This window comes from Lampris incognitus, chromosome 4, assembly GCF_029633865.1.
Source record: "Lampris incognitus isolate fLamInc1 chromosome 4, fLamInc1.hap2, whole genome shotgun sequence".
NCBI lineage: Eukaryota > Metazoa > Chordata > Actinopteri > Lampriformes > Lampridae > Lampris > Lampris incognitus.
Window position 1 is genome coordinate 12946761 of NC_079214.1, and position 16859 is coordinate 12963619.

Below are 16859 nucleotides of genomic sequence, written 5' to 3' on the forward strand. Positions count from 1 at the left end.
CCACAAACAGGCATGACTCACCTCGCTTCTGCCCCAGCAATAATACTGTGGCACAAAAGTAGGAAAAACACTCACGATGCTGCCGAGCAGACCCCGTGATGGTCCGTGTAGGAGCGATAGTAGATGTCCTACCAGGATTGCACACAAATGCTCTCACAAAAGCTTTCGGGGTTGTTTTTGTTTTTGTTTTTTGTTTTTTTTAAGTGAGAACTGTCAATGCCATGCCGCAGCTGCAGATAATGCTACCTGACCATGTGGTAAACATTACCCTACAACGTGAACCCATTCTGCCATGGTGAAGAAACCACACTCGCTGCACACGGCGGCGAATTGAACTGCTGCAGCTCAGTCCTGTTGCTAAATGATAGCATTAGACTCCACAGCGGATAATGGAGCGCTGTATTGGAGCGGTCCACTTCACCATCGGGCTAACGCGAATGTAACTATAGACTAGAGTCCCACGAGTCCCCAGGGCGATGGGAACAAGAGTAAGGAACGCCGTACTGACAAATACGAATCCAGGGCAAAGCTTTGTGGAGGTTATATTGGCCCCTAGAGACAGGAACACTACCTCTGTAGTGTGTGTCCGTGTGTGTGTGTGTGTGTGTCTTGGTGGGTGGTTGGACCACATTCTTGTGAAAGGGAGTGCTATCTGTCACACATGTCTGATGAACAGATTGCGTTTCAACGGGAGTCAGAGGAAATGTCCCACGCAGATTCTTTCATTCACAGATCTAACAACAAATGTGCATAAGCACCCATGTGCACAAACCAACAACACACACACACACACACACACACACACACGCACACACGGTGGGATACAAGAAAAAAAATGTTAGGATTTCAATGAGAGACATTTTTGATTGATTTGAATGTGTATGTGTGTGTGCATTCTTGCACAGGTGTGTGTGTGTGTGTGTGTGTGTGTGTGTGTGTGTGTGTGTGTGTGTGTGTGTGTTTTCGGTGCATGGCTTGATATTGGCGAGTTTAGTTCAAAAGCAGTCAGCTCACTCCGCAGAGCTAAGCTTATTATACGTGCTGATGGATTTGGTAATGTAATGTTTACAAAAGTGTGTTTCTTTAGAAGCGATGCACCCTGGCAGCTGAACAAGTACATCCTATGAAAGCCCTTACGGATGTATTAGCTCACACAGCAATCTATTTTTGTCTGAATTTCTTGCATGTTTCCAGTGTTCCAGAGTAAACCAACACTGATGGAGTAGGAAAACATTCCCAAATGTTGTAGTAAACGTTGTAGTAGATGCCTAGCCTACAACAATGTCCCAGCATATAGTCCTCAGATCACTCAACTCTCAGACGCTCGCCTTCTTCCTCACCTTCTTTCTCGTCTTTGCAGGCGAAGCCAAGAACATCCCTCCCTACCCAGGACCCAACAAGATGAGGGACTGTTACTGCACTGTCAACCTGGACCAGGAGGAGGTCTTCAGGACCAAGATTATTGAGAAATCCCTCTGGTAGTATACACGGCACCAACACTGACACCCCTGACCCTGACCCAACCATAGATAATAGATAACCGGTATATTTCCTGTGTTTTTTTTCCCCTCTCGTGTCACTACACAAACTCTGTAGCCATGTACTACAAGCATTTCTAACAACAACAAACATTAGGAACACTTAATGCACTAACGGTTTACTATACTAGTATTTGTTTAGTAGTAGTATTAGTTTTACTAAAGCCCATTTTGATATGGGTATAGACATATATAGAATATATAAAATATAAGGTGAAAAGGTGTCAAAATGTAAGTGGTTTTTTCACATGAACTGTTGCACAGAATGGTTTACAAAAACTACTTCTCCACGTTATGATTTAACCAAAGTCTCATAAACAGTCTCTCATTTCAGTTCATGGGAATAAGAAAAGAATGTGTATTGCATATTGCACAAGTACATATTTTTGAATAGGAAAACCATTTTGCATTCTTCCTCCCTGGTCACCTGGTTCATTCCCTGGTCTTCCTGTCCTGGTCCTAACTGGGTTGTTAAGATGTATTGTGTTCAACTTCTTCTATTTTCTAACTACGCGGCCTAATTTCTCAACCTGCTGAGCTGTTTAATCAGCTCTAGATGAATAAAAAAGGTATTGGTACTGTCATTTCCTATATATATATATATATATATATATGGCAGTGATCCAAGGTATAGAGGATAAAGCTAGCGCAGCGTTTTTAAATATTCAAAATTCTCTTAAAAAAAGGAAGTACGTTGGACAGTCAAGTTCCACAGTTTTAAATGCCATGCCGTGCTCCAATTTCCAGTTGGTGAGACACCTTACAGAGATATTTGCTGTCCCGTTGATCAAAGAACATCAATGGCTGAATAGACTGTGGTTTCTTCAAGCTTGGCCACTTCCTACTTTTGCCTTGGCTGTTGGGGAATCAACCAAACAAATATACACAGGAAACACATTAATGAGTTTCAACTGACACAACTGAAGTTCACGTTCAACTTTATTGTCCCGCAATGAACCCAATGAAGTTGTTGTGCTTTGGCGCTCTCTGCCTTAAAACAAGGGACACAGAGGACAAAAGGACACACCATCAAAAAAAAAAAAAAAAAAAGGAGAATACTACAGACTTACATAGATAGATAGATAGATAGATAGATAGATAGATAGATAGATAGATAGGTGTACTTTAATAATCCCAGCAGGGAAATTCATCCTCTGCATTTTACCCATCCCAACACACGATACAGTACACGATAACACAACAATGTAAGGTGCATATGGGTGCATCAGTTGTTCAGCAACCGGACTGCCTGTGGAAAGAAACTATTACTGAGCTGGGTGGTGTGTGATTTGATGCTCCGGTAGTGTTTTTTAGATGGAAGGAGCAAGAACACAACACGAGCAGGGTGGCTGGTGTCCTTAATGATGTTTTGGGCTTTCCTTTTGCAGCGAGTGGTGTAAATATTATGAAGTTGTGGTAGTTCCATGTCAGTGATTTTTGCTGCTGTCTTTCCAGTCTTTTGAAGCAGTCTGCAGTTCTGAACAGTCAGGTTGCCAAACCCCACTGTGATACAGCCTGTCAAGACACTCTCGATGGTACTGTGATAAAAGTTCATGAGAGTTTTGGTATGAGTACCAAAACTCTCGAGATGCCTCAGAAAATACAGCCTCTGCTGTACCTTCTTCAAGATGCTATTGGTGTTGAGAGACCATGTGAGGGTGTCTGTGATGTGTAAACCGGGAAATCTAAAACCGTCCACAAATTCAACAGATGGCCCATTGATAGAAATAGGAATGTGATTTCCTCTGATCTCTCTAAAGTCAACAATGATTTCTTTTGTCTTATTGACATTTAGAGAGAGGTTGTTATCATGGCACCATATGGTTAAATCTTCCACTTCCATCCTATAGGCCCTCTCATCACCGTCGCTTATTAGTCTAATCACTGACTGTGGTGTCATCTGCGAATTTAATGATGCTGTTGTTGTCATATTTGGCAACACAGTCATGTGTAAACAGACTGTACAATAGGGGACTGAGACAGCAGCCCTGAGGCACGCCGGTCCTAATAATGAATGTAGATGAGTATGTTTTACTTATTCTCACAGTGTGGGGCCTGCCTGTCAGGAAATCAAAGAGCCACTTACAGATAGAGTTGCCCAGACCAAGGCCTCTGAGTTTCAACACGAGCTGGGATGGTACAATTGCATGCATTAAAAGCAGAGCTGTTATCAATAAACAACATTCTGACATAGGTATTTTTCTTTTCAAGGTGTACTAAAACAGTATGCAGAGCAAGTGAGATAGCGTCATTTACAGATCTGTTGGAGCAGTAGGCAAACTGTAATAGGCCAAAGGTAACAGGGATGTTAAATTTTATGTATGATATTACCAATCTTTCCCGGCACTCCATGATAACAGAGGTCAAAGCAGCAGGAGGGAGGTGTTTCTTAGGTACAGGCACAATGGTGGTTTTCTTTAAACACAGTGGAACCACACACAATGACAGGGACAGGTTAAAATTGTCGGTAAAAACCTGAGGTAGTTGAGTGTAACATGTCTTGAGGACACAGGGAGGGGTGCCGTCTGGGCCAGCAGCTTCACGAGCCTGAACCATTTTAAAAGTTTTACTCATGTCAGCCTCTGTCACCTGTAGATCAACTTCCTCACCGGGTCCAAGTTGTGAGCTTCAAAGTTGTTAAGCTCATCCAAGAGAGAGGCAGAGATGTTGATAGGCACACTGCTTTTCAATAGAGTCCGTAATCCCCTGCAGCCCCCTCAACAATGCGAGTCACAGCCGCTGAAGTCATTTTCCAGTTTGTCCCTATGTTGTCTTTTAGGGGCTTTGATGGCTCTCATTAAGTCATACCTGGATTTTTTTTTTTTTTTTTTACCATATCTTGTCCCCCCGATTTAAAAGCAGTGGTACGCTCCCTCAACCTCAGGCGAATGTCGCTGTTATATGAATTAATGGGGTATCCGTGCTCATATGTTCATGGATAGAGTTGTTTCTGCCCGCAAAGCCACTTTTCTATCCGGCCCTACTGAGTTACAGGAGGGAAGAATGCATTCAGTAATTGTTAGCATCCGCCTCAGGGCTCGCCTCATGGGATTCTCATTGCTCGGCTGTCTGTACTGTCTGTTGTTCCGCACAGAGACATGCAGTCTAGCAGAGAACCCCTTATATTGCATATGACCGACCATATAGATATATGGTCAGTCATATACAGTACAATTATTTCATATTTTTGGGGTTCAGTTGATCTACTTTTCAGGTTTTTCCCTACTATCGTTTCCTTTCAACTGTGCATGTATTTATGTAGGGTCTGAAGGAGTAGCAGAGATAGCCACATCTCCATTTATCATTACGGATTTCAGAGGACCATAGCGGCGCAATCTTGTCTTGTTCGCCATTACTTGAGAGGGTTCCTATCTTCAATGAACCTTGTGAGCTTAGTTGTACACAATTAAGCCTTTTGGAGAAAATTAACCTACCTCCATATCCAATTTACACTGCCGTTCGCGTTGAAAAGATGTAGAGAAACACTGTGAGACTTGAAGATTGTTAAGCATAGGTAATTTTCCTGCGTAAAACTCTCTCGGATTATTTCTTTCACTAAAATCACTTCATTACTCTACTATAAGCGATTAAAAATCACGCAGTGAAATGGCACAGGCGAGCCCAATTCATAGCCTCTGGTTTACTCAATGGCAAAGTAGTATCGATAAATATGTTTCATGTTGTCGCGTCCTCCTACAGTGAGGAAACGTGTTTGATATTTTGTATGTTTATTTTCTTTTTCTATGTTAATTTCGTGGTCCTGTGATGGCCCGGCGGCCTGTCCAGGGTGTCTCCCTGCCTGCCGCCCAATGACTGCAGGGATAGGCTCCAGGATCGCCGCGACCCTGAGAGCAGGATAAGCGGTTTGGATAATTGGATGGATGTTAATATTTGTCTCTAATGTGTGGTGATGCTAGCCGTCACTCAGGAGCCGTGGTGGTACCGCTGACGAGGATCTCGCTGTGGCGGCATCAGAACTGGTGTCTTCAGTTAATCACTTATTGAAGAGCGTTCACTATAACAAATAAACACCATATTTCTTCATAGGCGTGTTGGGATTGTTGTCATGTTGAATGGCAAGCAGCCGTTGGTTGAAAAGTGCAGGCTCTTTAGGGAAATGGTGAAAATGTATTTGCTCTATTTTGTTATTTCAAAATTCCCAACAACCTGGGACCACGCAATGCATGTTTTCTAAACTTCCAAGCTGCTGCAGGAAAAGTTTGACTCATTCAGCTTCTCCTGTCGTTCAGCAGACTTACAGAATTGGATTTCCACATGCTTTTTTTTTCAATTAACTTGTTTGGTTTGTGTGTACACAAACTTGGTAGCCCGCACAAATTGACAAAACTTCCAAAGTTGTAACTTTCAACCAATCGTTGACTTCCGTTATGCTTTTGTTCCGCCCCCCCCCCGAGTTGTCAATCAAACCAAAGCCATAAGGAGCTGTTAAGCGGAGCTGTGTTACGCCTGGAAAAATAGTTCCTTTCAGCTGCTTTCCCAACTCGTATTTACTCAGTACGGGAGTCTAATCAAATCTGACAGTTTGTTGGGAAACCTTGATGCAATTTCTTAGGTAAATTGTGTAATGTTTTAATGAACACGGAGAAAATGTAAACATACGTGAGCTCTAACAAATAAAGCACTTCAGGGGCTATTGGCCTGGGTTCACGTGAAACATGTGGCAGATGTAAATTGGCGAGGACGTGTAATTACGCCGGTATGGTGCTTTTAAAAGGAAATGGGTACACACAGTTTGGATTGAACTGGGGCCTTCTCTCTCCTCTAGTCCCTTCTATGGGGAGGACTTCTACTGTGAGATCCCGCGTAGCTTCAGACACCTCTCGTTCTACATCTTCGACAGGGACGTCTTCAGGAGGGACTCCAGCATCGGTGAGTACGCAGCTCGATTTCATTAGGTCCACCCCCCTGTAAAACCACCCTGCTGATGAAAGCTGAATCCAAGCTTGCTTAATTCACAGTGACGGTTAAAATTAGTCACAGGATTGCACGAGTTCCATCCATGCATCACTTCCTGTGTTGTGATTGGACGCTGCTGTTGATGAGCCCCAGATGTTTACATTTTTAGCAGCTGTGATTGGCTGCGAGGGTCTGTCTCTTTGCCAGGCTGCTGACTGGGCGCTGTTTGTGGAGGAATGTATTGTATTTTCAGTCTCTGGTTAGGCGGCCAAACAAACTGACTGCTTTCCTCTTCATGTCAGTACCACATCGCCGTGTAAGTGGGTCAGTATTTGAACTTTTAGCTAGTTTTCTTAGTGAGTCGGTGGCTGGCAACTGGCTGGCAGCAGTGTAGTGTTAATTGTACACACATAGTGTGGTATATAATGTAAAAAAAATACCAAAATTATGTTCGACCCCTCAAGTATTATGAAATTTCTGTCATTATTGTGAATGTTATGTCAAATGTAAATGTTGCAGGAATTCATAGAAGCAAAAAAATTAAAATTCACCCAATATCGGCTGAGAAAATGCCATTTTTTTCTGTTTTACAGTCAAGTTTTAACTAGATTCAGCCGTTCCTACAAAACCCAGAATTCATTGTGAACGCTTCAGTCTGACGTGAACCTTTGCAGATCCAAGACCCCCCCCCCCCGGCCTAACAACACTGGTGTGTTGTTAACATAACAAAATAATTGATAACAGACAGTGTTACATCACAAACTAATAATTTTATCATCGATGTCATAATTATGCCCCGAGTCATAATTGCTTAGTAAATAAGACAACAAAAAAAACCCCACAAAAAATACACACAATGTTGTTTAAGGTGAGGACCTAGCTGCGGACATTGATGAAATGGTCTTCAGCATTGTGATAACTGACGTTGACTAGGTTGATGTTTCAAGTCCACTTTGGAAATCTCGAGTAAAGTCTCCGAAACGCCGCCACCCAAATGCGAACCAAAACTTGTCATGGTTTGTTACGCACCCTGACGCTCCATCTGGCTTTTCTTGTTCAACGAACAGAAGCTGATGGAAAACAGTGACATTTGGGGTAACACAGGGGAGGGGGGGCTGTTTCAGTAGGCATTGGTACACAAGTTTTTTTCAGGTCACTGTGAGACACCCCTGAAACACCGGCGGCCGCTCGTCCTGTCGCTCCATCTCGTGTGACTCCTCTTCAGTTTACTCCGGATCATACGAACACAGTTGTACAGTAGAATCTGAAATATCCCGATGTACCTGGAATATCATAAAACATGTCCTCAACCGTCACGGCCCCCTACTGTCACACCTCAGCCGACCATTTCTGCTTATTGGATTTGACTTTTTCAAAACTACCATGATCTAAATGAAAGAGTCTGCAGGTGGCAGTGTTGTAGTCGAGTCACTAAACCTCGAGTCCGAGTTGAATCTCGAGTCCCCAGTGTTTGAGTCCGACTCTCCAAAGAAGAGTCGAGTCCGAGTCAAGTCCCCGTTACCTGAGTCCGAGTCATCGAGATTGAGTCTAAGTCGAGTTCCAACAGGATTTGCATGAGGGTATGCGCGTGAATCCGCATGTAGGTGGAACACGCGTGCCTGTACTTGCATGAAATTGAATAATGTTACAGTATTAATATAGCTGTCAACATCTTATGCCAAATTATTAGGGCTTATCACAAAAAACTAACAAAAAAAGTTCTTTATCAATTAACAAGTCCAAGTCCTCATCTCCAACTTCCGAGTCCGAATGCAGTCAGTGCTCAAGTCCAAGTTCGAGTCATCAGCGCTCAAGTCCAAGTCAAGTTACGAGTCCTGACTCGAGTCGGACTCGAGTCCGAGTCCTGGACTTGAGTACTACAACACTGGTAGGTGGATACCATTATCAACTCTTCCAGGTTGAAGATGGTCTCCCTGGGCCTCCGGGTAGCGTAGCGGTCTATTCCGTTGCCTACCATTACAGGGATTGCTGGTTCGAATCCCCGGGTTACCTCCGACTTGGTCGGGCGTCCCTACAGACACAATTGGCGCTATTTCCCCCTGGCCAAACTCCTCACTGTCAGGTGAAAAGAAGTGGCTGGTGACGCCACATGTATCGGAGGAGGCGTGTGGTAGTCTGTAGCCCTCCCCGGCTCGGTAGAGGGGATGGAGCTGCAACCGGGACGGCTCGGAAGAGTGGGGTAATTGGCCAAGTACAACTGGGGAGAAAAGGGGGGGGGGTCTCCTGCCTGCTGTGCCCTGTCCCCTCACTCTGGAGGTGTGAATGAGAATCGGGAAGAGAAATTAACAAATATAGAAAGAGAAACGTCTTGTATTTCTCGTTCGATTGAAATCCCCGCCAGAGACTGCGTTGGCTAAATTTCCACCTTGCCCACAGCGCTCCCCGGTGACACAGAGCCGCTAAACAGAGATATAGTGGATGTCCTATAGGGGGCACTACTGAGGACCTTTATATGGACATCAAGTTGGTAATTAGTAAAGAGGGCTACATGTCTAATGTATGTGTGTGTGTGTGTGTGTGTGTGTGTGTGTGTGTGTGTGTGTGTGTGTGTGTGTGTGTTTGGTTTTCTGGTTTATAAATGTGAGTGTGAACACGAGTGTATACTTTGTGTGTCCTACAGATTTGACCGCACACTTAAAAATGAACTTGCATAGGTGTGATTGGAAGTTGTGGGTGTTTATTGAAGACAAACAAGTAGCTACAGGGTTTCTTCCGTAGACAGGGTCATACACAGGTCATGGATGACAATTCCTGCTCCCGGCTGTAGGTGTTTGTCTCTTTGGCGCAGGCTTCATAGACATTTTTTTTTTGTTGATTGTTTTCTGTGTGTGTGTGTGTGTGTGTGTGTGTGTGTGTGTGTGCGCGCACGCAGGCAAAGTTGCAGTGAAGAAAGAGGACCTTCAGAAATATCATGGGAAAGACACCTGGTTTCAGCTACAACCTGTCAGCGCTGACTCAGAGGTGCAGGTCAGTACAGAATGTACACACACGCACACACACACACACACACACACACACACACGTGTGCACACGCGCACACACACATCCTTCCTAGCTCTATCGTTTTCCTTTCCTTACACTACCTGCTCTCCTTCACTGCATTTGTATGCTAGCGCTTGAATTGAATTGTTGGGCTCGGCTGTGTGCGTGCATCTGTGTGTGTGCATGAGCGTACTTGGGTGTGTGTGTGTGTGTGTGTGTGTGTGTGTCTGGCTGTGAATTTGTGAAGCACAGCCGAACCCAAACAAACAGTATGTGCACCTCAAACACAAACCAGCTGAACCCGCAGGGTCAAACTCACCTGGTTTTCCGTGTATTGTGTGGATTGTGTATCCCTCATCGTCCATTAAGCTGCCAGCCTGTGTGGGCACGGTTAAAGAGGGAAACATTTGCTGTGCGTCCATTACAAAGGGCTGCATTTTGTACGTTGTCGTCAGCATGAAAATGATTAGCGACTTCGAATGACCGGAATAAATCATTAGAGTTGTTCGTTCTTAAATACTAACATACAAATAATAATGAAAACATAATGAAAAGTAACAAAAACATAATAAAAACTTCACGAAAACATAATAAAAACAGTGGCCTTGTTTTTTTAGTCTGTTGTTGTTTGGGTTTATGCGTCAAGTACCAAAAATCCCGTGAAATAAAGTGTTTTACATGACAGTTTGTGGGGTTATTCTGTTATTTGCATCCGTCTGAAACCCTATCCGTCCAGCGCACCTAGAAAGTCAAACGAATGCCAGTGATTTTTATTTTCATATTCTGTTCGACCCAGGTTTGGAGTTTAGCAATGTCCTCGATAATCAAAACAAACCTCCTTGTCTATTCCGTTGCCTACCAACACTGGGATCGCCGGCTCCAATCCTCGCGTTACCCCCGGCTTGGCTGGGCGTCACCTACAGACACAACTGGCTGTGTCTGCGGGTGGGGAAGCCGGATGTGGGTATGTGTCCTGGTCGCCGCGCTAGCGCCTCCTCTGGTCGGTTGGGGGCGCCTGTTTGGGGGGAGGGGAAGGGGAACTGGGGGGAATAGCGTGATCCTCCCCACTGAAACGCCCCACTGTCAGGTGAAAAGAAGCGGCTGGCGACTCCACACGTATCGGTGGAGGCATGTGGTAGTCTGCAGTCCTCCCCCGGATCGGATGACGGGGGGGGGGGGGGTTGTGGAGCAGCGACAGGGAAGGCTCGAGAAGAGCGGGGTAATTGGACGGCTGCAACTGGGGAGAAAAATGGGAGGGGGGAGGGGGGACAAGCCTTCTTAAGCGGCACCAAATCCCTAACATGGAACGCCGCTCCAAGTCTTCCTTTCCCCGCTCCATGAAGTATTCTAGTCCGGTGGGTCCGGAGTCAGTACACCGGTATAGTACGGTCTGGTGTGGAGCTACTGGGTTTACCCCGGTCCAGCAGGCCTATTTAATGCTGGTGCAATGGTTTCTTCTATTCAGAATTCAGCGGTCCCACCCCCCCACCCCCACCCTCCCCACTCCCCCATGCATGGTCGCACATCTGCGTGCACACAGGCAGACATCCTCACACACACCCAAGCAAACTACACACACGCACACACACACACACACACACACACAGACGTGCACAAGAGCACACAAGTGTGCATGCACGCACACACGCACGCACACACAAGCATGCACCGATAGTGAATAGTAACATCTGCAGACAGATGGGCGTGTGTAGCCCCGGAGCAGCGCTCTGAAACAGAGACACATTCATTGGGAGAAGCCGGGGAGAGGAAGGATGTTTGAGAGAATGAGGGGAGGGGAGGGGAGGGGGGGGGGTGAGTGTGAGAGAGAATGATGGGATCAAATGAAGTAGGAAGATAGAGTGTCTCTTCTCTTTTCAATAGAGGACGCATTGTTTGTCGTGCGAGGGCCCGTGTGTCGTCGTCGTCGCCGCCGCCGCCACCCCCCCCCCCCCCGCCGCGCGAGCACTCTCGAAAAAGTAACGCTTCTTAGTTTGCATACCGACGCCGTTAATTAACGGAGCTTTCCCAGACAGCTGTGCTGCCGCGCCGTCGTTATGTCATTAATCCCGTCATCTCGGACCCCCGAACATAACGCCGCCATGACAGTAGGGGCCGGCGCCGGGTTTCGTGCCGACGGCGTGTGCGAGTCTGTTTGTGCAATGTGGCTTTTTTGATGAAAGCAACGTATTCCCATGTTAGATAAGGCATGTGTCGGAGAAGTCGGGATTATATTCTGTGTGCCGTGTGTGGGTGTTTTTGTGCACACGTGTGTGTGTGTTTTTGTGCGTGCGTGTGTGTGTGTGTTTGCGTGAACAGGAGTGTTTGCCCATGCTTACATCTGTGTGTGTCCTGCAGGGAAAAGTGCACCTGGAGCTGCGTCTGAGTGAAGTCATTACAGACAATGGAGCCGTCTGCCATAAACTAGCCACGCGGTGAGACTGCTCTGCCCCACACACACGCACACACACACACACACACAGACACACACTGTTTTTACAGCTCATGAAATCGGTTACAGGGGACATAAAGACTCTTGGTGGATGAAATTCAAAGGGAAAAGTCATTTCTGTCCAACTTCAAGGTCCCGCCACAACTCCCAACGTCTGTTCTGATCCAGTCTTTTCAAATAACTCAAATGTGCCATCGTGTGATACGTCGAAAACTTAGGGCTCGCCGTTTCACCCCGGCAGCTCTTAAACCCTGCCACCCGAGTTTTCTTTTTTTTTTTTGTAAGTACGAAACAACGTCGCTATCGCTACACGTGGCGTCGGCGGCGGCGGTGTTGGGTTGGCAGACTAAACTTGAGGGCTGTCTAGTCGCCCGTTCTCCTTTACGCTGTGTTGTTGGCGCGTGTCATCTGTTATTTTGACATCATGCGTTATTTTAACCTTGAATCCAATAAAAATGAGCTTCGTTGCCGTTGCCTTTCCAAGGTGCACGGCTTGTTGCCTAGCAACACCTTTTGACTGACAGAAGGATACTGTGTGTGAGTGAGCTTGTGCGCGTGTGTGAGTGTGTGTGGGTGTTTTGGCGTGTGTCTTTGCAGAGGGTGTGTGTATGGTGATGGTGGTGGTGGTGGTGGTGGTGGGGGTGGGGGGGGTTATGTCTCGGGCTTATTGGGATCCAGAATGAGTCACTTCTCAATGTGCTGTGAATAAACTCATTGATTTGTGTGTGTGTGCGTGTGTGTGTGTTTGTGTTTGTGTGCATGTGTGTGTGCGTGTGCATGTGTGTGTGTGTGTGTGTGTGTGTGTGTGGAAGGCAGTAGTATTGGCTAAACTGCCGTTACACCTTTGGTGTGGGTAGAGGACGGCGTGCAGGATGTTGTGGAAATGTGTGTGTGTGTGTGTGTGTGTGTGTGTGTGCGTGTGTGCAATGCAATCTGATTATGTGCACTTCGGTGTCTGCTGAGGGTGGGTGATGTGCTTGTTTGTGTGTGTGCGCACAGCCGTCACACACTCTTGGTGTCTTCTTCTCTTGCACAGAGCGGTACGGTGGGTGATGAGCTGGAATGGCTCGAGTCCCGCAGTACATTGTAGATAAGCAGATTAGGACAGAGAGCAGCAGGTCAGCCAATAGGAATTCTCTAGAAAGACACGTCTACGAAAGAGCGAGTCAGAATTGTCCGTCCATTCAGATCTCCAGACCGGTGCCTGGATGTGAAGAAGTGGTTCGTGTCTCACCCGTTTCCCGTAAGGGCGGGACATCCCCCCCCCCCCCTCCGTTTCATAATTTAAGGACGAGGATCCGGCTTATCTCCGCCCATTTCGTACTTTAGAAAAATGAGATTTCAGGGGTGGAGGGTGAGGTGGCATCCGGAGGTTGTCTCTAAAATGGGGATGTGATGATGCACCTCTGACTAACAGTTTGAATTATTTCATCCCCCCCCCCCCCCGCTGACATCAGACCACCTTGAATTCTTTGGTAGGAGATCTCTATCGTTGGGGTGGAGCTGGTATTTCAAACGAATAAGGGTGGTGTGATTTTTTTTTTTAACACTTTGGTGAAGTTGTCTAGTATTGGTGGGTTTTGTTGGATAGAGGGCATGCTGACATGTCTTCAACTCCAAAAATGGGATGTAGGGAATCCAGGTGACGTAGCGGTCTATTCCGTTGCCTACCAACACGGGGATCGCCGGTTCGAATCCCCGTGTTACCTCCGGCTTGATCGGGCGTCACTACAGACGCAATTGGCCGTGTCTGCGGGTGGAAAGCTGGATGTGGGTATGTGTCCTGGTTGCGGCACTAGCGCCTCCTCTGGTCGGTTGGTTGGGGTAGCTGTTTGGGGGGGAGGGGGAACTGGGGGGGAATAGTGTGATCCTCCCACGTGCTACGTCCCCCTGGCGAAACTCCTCACTGTCAGGTGAAAAGAAGCGGCTGGCGACTCCGCATGTATGGGAGGAGGCATGTGGTGGTCTGCAGCCCTCCCCAGCTCGGCAGAGGGGGGTGGAGCAGCGACCGGGACGGTTCAGAGAGCGGGGTGATTGGCCGGGTACAATTGAGGGGGAGAAGGGGGGGGTCCCGGGGGGGTCCCTCCCCCTAAAAAAAAAGTTATGTCTAGTATTGATTGGTTTCGTTGGATAGAGGACATGCTGACATGTCATCAGCTCAAAAAATGGGATACAGAGCGTCCGGGTAACGTGGCGGTCTGTTCCGTTGCCTACCAACACGGGGATCGCTGGTTCGAATCCCCGTGTTACCTGCGGCTTGGTCGGCGGTAACGTGGTAACGTGTCTGCAGGTGGGAAGCCGGATGTGGGTATGTGACCTGGTCGCTGCACTACCACCTCCTCTGGTCGGTTGGAGCGCCTGTTCGGGGGGGGGGGGGGGATAGCGTGATCCTCCAACACGCTACATCCCCTTGGCGAAACTCCTCACTGTCAGGCGAAAAGAAGCAGCTGGCGACTCCACAATAATAATTGGCCGGATACAACTGGGGAGAAAAGGGGTTGGGGTCGGGGGGGGGGAGCCAAAAAATAAAAATAGGGAAGTCGTGTTTAACTGCCTGTTAAAAAGCTGCCCCGGAAAAAACGAATTCTGCCAGAGTTTGGCTGCTGTGTAAACACATCTTTCAGTTAAACTGCACGTTGGCGAGCACGGCGGGCACGGAGCCGGAGCGGCGGGCGCGGAGCCGGAGCGGCGGGCGCGGAGCCGGAGCCGGAGCGGCGGGCGCGGAGCCGGAGCGGCGGGCGCGGAGCCGGAGCCGGAGCGGCGGGCACGGAGCCGGCCTCCCTGCCTATCACATTACTGATGCCTCACGTGTGCGTTTACGCGCGGCGAAGTTTACCCAAGCAGCACGCCGTTTCATCCGGCGGCAGGTACCCGCTGCAAAGAAGAATTTGGCCGGGTTTTCGTAGGCCAGTGAGTCGGCGGGGCGGGAGACGGGGGGGGGGGGGACGCTGACGGGTAGCAAGCGGAGATGGATTTTTTTTCGTTGGAATTCATCAACGTGAATTACATCAGATGCTGACGGGCGTCGGCCCTAAAAATAACCTCGCTGCTTACTCCAGGAGCGCACGCGGGTCAATCCGTGTGATTCATTTCAGTGATTTAATATTTTAATTTGTCCCCCCCACCCCCCCCCCCACCCCCTCCCCCGGATATGGAAAAGGCACGTCTGCGAGATGGACTCGTAATCGCATCCCCCCCGCTTTTAAGTCTGATGTTATTTACGTCCCTCCTTCTCCGGTCAAATTAACTTTTGACGGGGTCCCGCTCGAGATTATTTAAGGAAGTGCGGGAGGGATGCGGTTATTGGACGGGGGGCAGGCGGACTCGGAGGGAGGCGCTGCTGGAAAGTAACACGTCTGCTTCGCCGCTGGTACGTCATAGCTCAAGAGGGGCCGGAAAGAGAAATGGAGGTGGGGGGGGGGGGTAGTAGGCCAAGCCGGGGTTATATAAACAAGCTTATTGGACAGGAAGCGCCGTGGCATTACTGGCGCTTAACCCAATCCACTTCTTTCTCATTATTATTAACCTGTGTGTGTGTGTTGGGGGGGGGGGGGGGAGTGCACCAGGATGTGCATGCGAGTTTGCGTAATTGTGTCCGTGTGCATTGCGGCATTGATGGAGCAAGCTGTAATATGCAATTATTTGTTAATGGCATTGTGATTTTCTGGTTTTGCGTCGCCCGTCGCATAGGGCCGACGAGCGGCGCACCAGCGTGACACACACACAGGAAGTGATATGTCCCAATGGGTGTCCTGTCTCAACCCGTTTCATCCGAGTTGTAATCCCCTTACACCATGATGTCATCTGGAGCCACAACAGCCTTGGGCAGGGCCCTGACTCAGGCCGTGGTCACGGACTGAGTCAGTGGGCAGAGGATGAACCGAGACAGGCAGGCAGGCAGATAGCCAGGCAGACAGAAAGACAGGCAGGCAGGCAGATAGCCAGGCAGACAGACAGGCAGGCAGGGAGAAAGGCAGGCAGACAGATACACAGAGTGACACACAGATAGAGAAACACATCCACATATGGCTGTGTCGAGAGGGCAACTGGTAATATAAAGTTGTGTTACTTTTAAGATTGTTGAGAAGTAAACCGCTATCCAAGCTCCAATGGTTCCTATGCTGTGCATGTAGTAGTGTGTGTTTGTGCATATAGATGTGTGTGTGTGTGTGTGTGTGTGTGCACATGTGCTCAAGTGTGCATTGCAGGTGTGGGTACATTTGTGTGTGCATCGCACAGTCTGTAAAGAGATGGGTTTATGGCTTTTTTGGGGGATCCCCCCCCCCCCCAGTTGTACTCGGCCAATTACCTCACTCGTCTGAGCCGTCCTGGTCGCTGCTCCACCCCCTCTGCCGATCCGGGGAGGTTCTCCAGACTTATCACGAGTCTCCTCCGATACATGTGGAGTTGCCAGCCGCTTCTTTTCACCTGACAGTGAGGAGTTTCGCCAGGCAGACATAGCACATGGGGGATCACGCTACCCCCCCCCGTGAACAGGCACCCCGACTGACCAGAGGAGATGCTAGTGCGGTGACCAGGACACATACCCACATCCGGCTTCCCACCTGCAGTCACGGCCAATTGTGTCTGTAGGGACGTCTGACCAAGCCGGAGGTAACACAGGGATTCGAACCGGCGATCCCTGTGTTGGTAGGCAACGGAATACACCGCTACGCTACCCAGACACCCCCGGTTTTATGGCTTTTATACAGTTTTCTACACTATCTTTTCATTCTTCTCTCTATTTTGTTTCTTATTTTTCTCTCTCAGGATTACTCTGTGCCATGTGCGACTTTGTGTTTGTATGAAGTTACTGTCTGACTCGGGATTAAAAATTGGCACGACACTTTTCAACAGCTCAAAAGGAGTTACCTCCCTTCTATGTCGCTCTCTCTCTCTCTCTCTCTCTCTCTCTCTCTCTATATATATATATATATATTTCTCTCTGTGTC

The 16859-nt window shown here is 48.0% G+C and overlaps 1 protein-coding gene across 1 annotated transcript in view; it reads left to right on the forward strand.

Annotated features, from left to right (window-relative positions):
* Positions 1-16859, forward strand: part of rasa3 (RAS p21 protein activator 3) — a 49437-nt gene that overhangs the window by 10774 nt on the left and 21804 nt on the right. Inside the window, exons 2-5 of the mRNA XM_056278411.1 lie at positions 1361-1478; positions 6325-6428; positions 9349-9443; positions 11814-11890. Coding sequence (XP_056134386.1) covers positions 1361-1478; positions 6325-6428; positions 9349-9443; positions 11814-11890 — 394 coding nt within the window. The remainder of the gene's footprint in view (positions 1-1360; positions 1479-6324; positions 6429-9348; positions 9444-11813; positions 11891-16859) is intronic.